Source organism: Nelumbo nucifera, chromosome 4 (genome assembly GCF_055504915.1).
Source record: "Nelumbo nucifera cultivar China Antique chromosome 4, China Antique-T2T, whole genome shotgun sequence".
NCBI lineage: Eukaryota > Viridiplantae > Streptophyta > Magnoliopsida > Proteales > Nelumbonaceae > Nelumbo > Nelumbo nucifera.
In genome coordinates, this window is record NC_142652.1 from 95511464 (window position 1) to 95520180 (window position 8717).

Consider the following 8717-nt stretch of genomic DNA (forward strand, 5'->3'; position numbering starts at 1 on the left):
TGAGAGTAGGGATGGCAATTTCTCCCGTAAAACTGGGCCCCCGCCCTGTCTCGAATGGGGTGGGGATGGGGAAAATAAATTTTCGCCAAACTAGGTATGGGTTGGGGTGAGTTTTGTATATAATTCCCCAAACCCGAAGGTAAATTAGTAAAATATATATAGGTTTAATATTGATATTTAAAATATCTCTAAGTTTCCCCTAAATTTTTAGAATCCTAGGATCTCATAATTTTATTTTTGAATTATCCCTAAAGTATTATAATTCAATTCTAAAATACCCCAAATTCCTATATCCTATGTATAAATTGTCCATAAAATAGATATTTTTTAAGTAATTGCCTTGGAGCCGGAAAAATTCGGGGATTCCTTGTCCCCGATGGGCAATGGATGCCTCACCCCACCACTGGGGATGGGGCAGGTATGGGGCACGGTATCGTAACTTCAGGGTGGGGACGGAGAGGGGGTGCCCTGCCCCATTGCCATTCCTAAATGAGAGCAAGGGAATAAAAATGACTTGTAGAAAATATTGCAAACAAAGCCATTTGCACAAGAGCTATAAATATTTTGATGCTTTGGACATCTAGGCTACGGTGTTTGATAATTACTGGAAAAGTAACTGAAAGCAGAATGCTGAAAATATTTCAAATTTGAGAATGTGTTATGTTATAATTTCAGCCAACGTTTTAAAAAATGACTCAGAAATAGAACCATTTTGGCCACCGGTTTTTGGGTTGGTGGTCCCACTGTCTGATTCGAATGGATGGCTCGTTCTGACAAATAAATTAAAAAATAAAAAATAATTAAAAATAAAAAAGTCAAAAACCGTTAAATGGATCAATAGTTTGATTGCCTGTATCAATGGATTATTGACTTTTTCAACGGTTTTTGACCAAAAATCAAATTTTGGGTAAAACGAAACCAGTTGCCTGAACTATTCCTGAGCCGAACCACTCAACCATCTGGGTCAACGGTGGTTCAAAAATCTTGATTTCAGCAACTCATATTGCTGAATATGATGACACAGGAAATGGTGTGATTATTTTATCCCTGAAAAGTTTATCATATGCAAATAATATCTCTGGATTTAAGCCTACTGTAAGATCAATTATTTTTCTCATTTTTCTCGAGGACAGCCACAGATGCAACGAGAGATTGAGGTTGTGGGTCATAGGCTGGAAAAAAAATGTTGCATGGCAAATAACTATCAAGTTTAGCTAATTCATTCTTTATAAAAGAAACACCAGAAAAATATTTTGATCTAAAAAAATTTAGGGGTTTTTATAGGTCAGTCCACTCCTAGAAATCTAGAGCTCCACTCTAGGGGTGGACTAAATCCTGAACATCAAATCCACGGGCAGGGTGCGTTTTATAGGGGGAGTACTAGTAGATTAGGAAGGGGTTGCAATTCAGATTTTTGAGGGGTATTACAGTCCAAAAACCCAAAATTTATTAGATCAAGTTTACGAGTCTAGATCACCTGTCAACAAAACACATTCGTACTCTTTACCAACATGATCTCACACCACACATCCCATACATGATGGGTCCTACTTTTATGATGGGTTCCAGTCTTATGGTGAGATGTGCGGTATTAGATCAAGTTGGTAGAGGATTAGAACATATTTTGTTGGAAGAAGATCCCAACTCCAAATTTACTGGTTTGACCAAGGTTGTTAAAACCGACTTGGAGAACGAACTAGTTAGGGGTCCAGTTCCTGGGTTGAATGGTTCGACTGTTCGAACCAAATGATCCGCCCGTTCTGATAAAAAATAAAAAATGGTCAAAAACATTGAACGGTTCAACTGCCTGGGTCAGCGGTTTACTGACCAAATCAACGTTTTTTTTTTGCAAATATCCAGTTTTGGAGAAAAATGGATGACCGGTTTCCGATTTTTTGGTCTGACCGTCTAATCTGGTATGGTTTTGAAAACCATGGGTTCGACCATCTCTAATTGATCTGGAGCCGACAATGTTAAGTGGTTGGATGAAAAAATTCCACCTTTTAAAATGGCTCAAGTCCAGAGGTTTTGTGTGTATATGATAAAATTTTAAGGGGTAAAATTATGGTTTTCAAAACCCAACCGGATCGGATGGTTGGACCAAAAAAACCAAGAATCGGTCACCTGACTGGTTTTGTTTTATCTAAAACTGGCATTTTGGCAAAAAACTGTTGATTTGACAGTCAAACCATTCGAACCATCTAATGATTTTTGGCCGCTTTTTTATTTTTTTTTAATTTTTTATCTGAATAAACCATCCATTTGATTCAAACGGTTGGATCATTTGATCTGAGATTCATTATCAGATTCGGTTATAAAAACCTTGGATAAAATAATCACACCATTTCCAGGACAGCCACAAATATTGCAAGTGAGAGAGGAGTGATTGTGGGTTAGACTGTCGTGTAGAAAAATGGTTGGTCCCACAGCTCGGCAAACAACCAGTACATGGGGTTGTCACGGTGAGCTTTTTTTATCTAGGTCTAACAACACTTGTAGGTAGGGCCCAAAACATTCCAACAGTCCTATTAAAATCATATTTATCTGTTAGACCGATCAAGGTTAATTTGATCTTTGGTTATCATTTTAGGCAGGCATAAAAGCCAATTGGGTAAGGTGTTAATCTAGTAGTCTAGTTTTAAACCATGGGCTCCTTGTGATATGTTCCTATTAGGGTTGCACTTTAATTTATTGCTTCCCCAAAAACTGCATGTGTGTTAATGAGCAAATGCTTTTACTTGTGACATTCCTAATAGAAACAGTTTCCTTTTGAAAATGGAAAATCAACTTTACAAGATTTTGATCATAACTTATTAGAACTCTCCAATTATGTGTGTAGTGTGGAATGGGTGGAAAACAAGCTCCTTTCCCTTAACGAACGGCAGGAAAAAACACAAATGGCCCATTTGGTTCGTAGAAATAGAGGTTTGGAATCGAAATCGAAATGGGTCATTTCAATTTTAATTGTTTGATTGGGTAGAATTAGAATTCCATTTATATTCATGGTGGAATGGCCATTCCTCTCTCACCTTTTTTAAGAATGAAGTTTCATTCCAGCTGATTTTAATTGTCCTTCTGATTTCTGAATGAATCAAACAGACTATAAAAATAGACCATTTCAATTTCAACTATGAACCACGTAGCTAGAAGGCATTGAAAGTCAGTTTTACAAGTTTTTTTTTTCTTTTTTTTTTCAATACTATTTGACTGGAATTCTCTTAATTAGGTAGCTTTGCTAAGTGGGGTTCAAGTCCAAGAGAATTGAAGGCTAGAATCCAACGGATTCAGTTCAAGGACCCCATCGCTTCACATCTTTAAGAAAAGAGAAGGAAAAAAGCAAAAGAAAATAAATGATTGAGGACCATTCTTGTAATTATAGCACAATCAATGGGTTATGTATGTCCACAAAGCCGGTTCAATTATTTTGCCACCCACCAGCACCTGATTCGTCGGTTTTCTCTGTTCTTGTATGCTGTATCGATCCCTCCAAAACCCCTATAAAACCCCTCCCTCACTTCCAACTTCCCAAAATAAAAAACTCAGGCAAGCAGAAAACAAAAGAACACAATAAGAACAGAACTTTCCTCCACCCTCTGAAAATTTCTTTCTGAGAATGGAGAGATCACTGCTAGATTTAGAGAAGCCAATTAAACCCAACTTCACTGACATCCGCCGGAAAGCAAAGAGCATCTCACTGTCAGCCTTTTTCTTCTTCATCTCTGTCTATCTCTTCCTTTCTCATCCCTCCCCTTCTGCTCTCCTCAATGACACCAGATTCTGGTTTTTTCTGTCTAATGCCATCATCCTCATCATTGCCACTGACTCCGGCGCCTTCTCTTCCTCCAAACACAAGTATGATCTCTATGACGAATACTTGAGAAACAGCAGAGCCAGGAGAGCTTCTTCCTTCATATCTCAGCCACCTGAGAGCGAGAACGCTGTGAAAGGCGATACGGGAAAGAAACAGGAAATTTGCTTAGAAAGCGAAGTTGTGTCTGAAAGTGAAACCCCTGAGATGTCAAAAGGAGAAACTCCGGAAGTCGACAGAGTGGTTGTTGCTGATGTCGAAACTCCTTGTGAAACGAAGAACATCAAGCGGAGGTATTACAGAAGTAAATCAGAAAAAGTGCTCTCTCTGGTGGGTAATGAGCGTAGGAGAAATCTACGCAGGTGGGAGACAGAAAGGCAAGAACCAAGTTCAGAGGAGAATGAATTATCTGTATCCAACCCGGAAGAGAATGAGTTCTCGACTATGTCGGATGAAGAGCTCAACAGAAGGGTTGAGGAGTTTATTCGGAGGTTTAACAGACAAATGCGTCTTCAACTTCAAGAGAGTGAGAGACCAGAAGCTTGACAAAAGTAGACAATGAATTGAAGTTAGTTTAGCTAAAATATGGATAGAGACTCTTTTCCCGTTTTTTCTTTCTTTTTTTTTAGCTTTCCTTCTGTTATGTCCACTTTGTGATGGTTTAAATATTTTGAACTCTGAGAGGGAAGTTTTCTTTCTTTCTTTCAAGAGATTTTCAGCTTTTAGTGTTTAAAACTTTCCTATAATCCATCATTTTCCGTATAATCAACTCAATTGCTTCACCCAAGAAATAATTGTTACACCAATACATACATCCCAAGAAAAACTAACAATTCAATTAGAAATTCTTAGAAATAAATATATGCACAAGAAGAAACTGAATTTCCTTTGCCCCCATGAATATCCAACAATGATAATTAATAAGAGAGAATATTTGGTAGTAGCTCTCTATAATCTCACTTGTGGCAAATCAATATGGAGCTCAAAGGAGTCATTTGATAACAGCTGAAGTGGCTGAACTGAAAAGCTTAATTCTTTGTCTTTTAGTAAATACGTTTTTAATGAGGTTGGGGATTCCTTTTTCGTTAGTGAAATTGGGTAGATTATTATATCTTTGAATATTTTATTATTTACTTATTTTACTGATAGAACATTAAGTCTTATTTAGTTCAGCAACTTCAGCCACTGTCAAATTGGCTCTCCCCACCCTTTATTCCCACCAAACAATTTGTCATGTTATGCAAAATATGCCTAATTTTACAGGTAAATTTTATATCAACAATTAAAACCTTGAACCTTTAATATGTGTGAGACATATTAGGCATATGGGTGATATGGTCTGTGGGATTCAATATATAGCCAATCCACTCATGTTGAATTTGGTTGTAAGGCAATTCTCACGGTGAAGAGGCACAAGTTTAAACCATGGTTTTTAAATCATCATTGACCAGGATGATATCAGACCGTTTAACGGGAAACTATCCAGACAACTAGTTTCATTTCACTTTATCTAGTCCTTTGTCAAAATTGTTGATTTGGTCAATGATTTATTGACCTTTCATTAAGTCGGGTGATTGAACCATTAACCCATTCCAAATGGATTTTTAAAACATTAGTTCTAATCATATAATGCTAGACTCTTCATGTTGTGCCAGGGGGCCCTATATACATCCTATCATTAACCTCACCAAACCTCAAATGGGTCTGAAGTACAACACGTGGACCCTGTGAGGATCAACACATCAAATGAATAGTAGGTCCCCCATACGATGAACGGTCTACTTCGGCTCACAAAGGTTGCTCCATGTGGCAGAAAAAGATGGGTTCAATAGCAAGGTGCCAACCAGCTGGGTTACAAGGATTTTGTTTGGACTCGAATTGAATCAAGATTTAAAATTTTGATAGGATTTGTTTGATACGGGGCATATCGTATTGTATATTTAATAAATAGATACTGGATACACGTGAAAATCAAGCGTTTTATCTTTTTTATGTGTATTGGACTTGTACCGGGGATGTATCAATAGCGTATTGAATAATAACTTCAATACAAAATACTTGACATCTTGAAAATCATCAGTACCAAACAGAATAAAAAATCAGCTTACATGGCAGATAATTTTAGAGAGTATCAGTTACTTAGGTGTCACAGTAAGTAACGATTTCGAAGAGTATCAATTACTTGGGTCTCCCTCCCACCTTTCTCTTTACCTGAATAACCTGCATCAGACAGCAACATTGAAAGTTGAAACCTATTAATTTTACGTAAGAAAACACTTGTAGATGAAAAGAAGATGTCTCAATTCTAGAGTCTGAAATCAATTTGTTGCTTTCGGAAGCCATTTTCATGGGTCGAAAAGAAAACTAAAGAAGAAAAGCTTTGCAATGGGCATAGGCTGCATCATTAAATCTGTTACTGTGAAGCAGAAAGAAATAGAGATCTCTCCACCACTAATATAACTGTTCCTGATGGTCTCTCTAAAGTTAACAACACAGGTTCTGAACACGTGGAAGACGAGGCTACAATTGTCAGTCACCGACCCTCAAGGCTAAAGCCACTAGCTTTATAGGTTGAGGTCCTGTTTTATTCTGGTATATATGTTCGGCAGCAATTCTAAGCCACATGCACGCTTGATGCTTTCATCCATGGAACGATGGATGGAAACATCTGGTCATGTGTCACGTGAATCTCACGCGGGTTATGGTCTCTGGCTACGTAGAGAGATTTTTATGTGTTGATCAACAACGCAGACCTTGCTTATTTCACTTTGCAAAGCTTTCGTCTTTCACTTGCAATTGATTATAGCTGTTGAAAGCTATGAGGAAAGGATTTAGCTTTAGTTTTTCCAACTGAGAGAGATAGAGTGAGTCATGGTGGAGGAAGGTGCTAATTCAGAAAAGTCTTTTTGAATAGTCGCAGTTTCAAAAAGTATGAGTAAAGTGGGTTTTATTACGCCACATATGTGCATGGTAGCAAGCCTCCAAACTCTCATCTTATATCTAAAGAGTGTAAATTAGTTTCTATTAAAAAATCTAAAATAAGTTTTGTAATTTTCCAATGTGAGACAAGTTAAAAACTGGTTTTAGTAAAATTGAATTTGGAAGGATTACAAATGTAAATATGTAAAGTGCAAAACCTTATATTTTGTATTATTTTGTATGTATTTACACTGTACATATTTGCATTTGTACTTTTTTCAAACTAAGCCTAAGAGAAAAACTATTTTTTAAAACATGTATGGTGTCTTTTTTATTTTTTTCATGTAATTGACCAATCAAACCCCATTGGTTTTAATCTCTAATGAGATTAAAATCCAACATAACGTAGTGGGCCAAATGGAACTGTGGAGAGCAGAAAGACACATTGACTATGAAACTTCCCTATCTAAACTAATCCTAATTAAAGCTAATCAATTCTTTTTCTTTTGGTAACATAAATAATAATATTCCTGATCAGTACCTTATACTTTGGCTTGAATGACAATTTGGTTATTGAATTTTAAAATGCGATAATCCAGTACTCAAACTTTCAAAACACAAGAATCTAGTACCTAATGTTAACGGACTGTCAGTTATATATATCGTGTGACCTCATATGCGATTTAAGACTTTTAAAAATATCAAGATTATCCTTAGAAATCAAACACACTGTTCATCATCTTTTTTCTCAAAAAGATAAAATAAAGCAAAAATTCTCTGTCACAAACACTAAAACCCTTTTTGCATTAGAATGATCAACAGTCCTCCAAACTTCTCTGCCAACTGAGAATGTCATCGATGAAGATGGCAGCAGTAATGGAAAAAGGGATGCCACACCCAATCACACAGTTAGTTTACAGGAGCGAATGAAGCGTGTTAAGTAACACGAAACAAAAGGTGCCTTATTGGTGCGCCCATCGCCCAGGGCAACGAACAAACGAAGAGTGGTCGACTCGCGTCAGAATCTTGGAAAACAAACATGTCCACCTTTTCTGTTTCGTTCAGTCGGGACAACAAGGATTCATGACCGGTCTCTTCCACTCACCCATTCATGACGATGGCTACATAGGCAATGACCCACGTCTCCCTATTCATCGTTTTGATGCCTTTGCCAATTTTGCTGACAACAAGACCCTTAGGCAGTGTTAGGAATACCACTTAAAGGGCTAATTAACTATAATACTAGATTATCGAAAGTTTAAATATTAGATTACCACATTTTAAAATTCGAAGGCCAAATTATTACTAATCGAGTAATTGATAATTTTTCTTAAAATAAAAAGAATAAATTAAAATTAAGAAAGCGTCGACAGCAGGGTTTGAACCTGCGCGGGCGGAGCCCAACAGATTTCAAGTCTGTCTCCTTAACCACTCGGACATATCGACACCGATCGATTCTATCCTGCCCTGTTTCATAATCAAGGTCATCTCTCTGTAATGATGAGGGTTTTGCTCCGATGAACAGGCATTTATGTATCGTATTTACAAAATTCAAATATTGAATTATCGCATATTAAAATTTGGAGATTAAATTATCACTGATCGGTAATTTTTTCTAAAATAAAAGAATAAATTAAAATTAATTAAAGCGTCGACAGCAGGGTTCGAACCTGCGCGGGCGGAGCCCAACAGATTTCTAGTCTGTCTCCTTAACCACTCGGACATATCGACGGCAACTGATTTTAGTCTGACCGAACGCAGTATCAAGATCTCTCTGTAAATTATTTTATGCTACTATGGTTAAAGTATCAACACATTCAATATAAAACTTTGGTATATCGAGAGTTTACATTGATTGTTGCTCATTTTTTTTTTATAGTTCAATAGAAAAAAAGTGGTTAATTGAAACTTAATATATTCAAATTCTTATGAAATAGAATTTCAATGACCTTAAAATACCAAATATCATGGAACATATCATGTAAATGGT

The 8717-nt window shown here is 36.7% G+C and overlaps 1 protein-coding gene and 2 non-coding genes across 3 annotated transcripts; 1 reads left to right on the forward strand and 2 right to left on the reverse strand.

Annotated features, from left to right (window-relative positions):
• Window positions 1–3545: 3545 nt before the first annotated feature.
• LOC104610785 (uncharacterized) lies at window positions 3546–4564 on the forward strand. Its single transcript, XM_010277569.3, has one exon. The coding sequence runs from the start codon at window positions 3614–3616 to the stop codon at window positions 4352–4354; it is 741 nt and encodes a 246-aa protein (XP_010275871.1). The 5' UTR covers window positions 3546–3613; the 3' UTR covers window positions 4355–4564.
• Window positions 4565–8091: 3527 nt separating this feature from the next.
• Window positions 8092–8173, reverse strand: TRNAS-UGA (transfer RNA serine (anticodon UGA)). Its single transcript has one exon. It is a non-coding gene; the product is annotated as a tRNA-Ser (tRNA).
• Window positions 8174–8376: 203 nt separating this feature from the next.
• Window positions 8377–8458, reverse strand: TRNAS-AGA (transfer RNA serine (anticodon AGA)). Its single transcript has one exon. It is a non-coding gene; the product is annotated as a tRNA-Ser (tRNA).
• Window positions 8459–8717: the final 259 nt, after the last annotated feature.

Bases quoted from the DNA above. Each gene is read 5' to 3' on its own strand.
- LOC104610785 (XM_010277569.3), top strand. From the start codon at position 3,614: ATGGAGAGATCACTGCTAGATTTAGAGAAGCCAATTAAACCCAACTTC.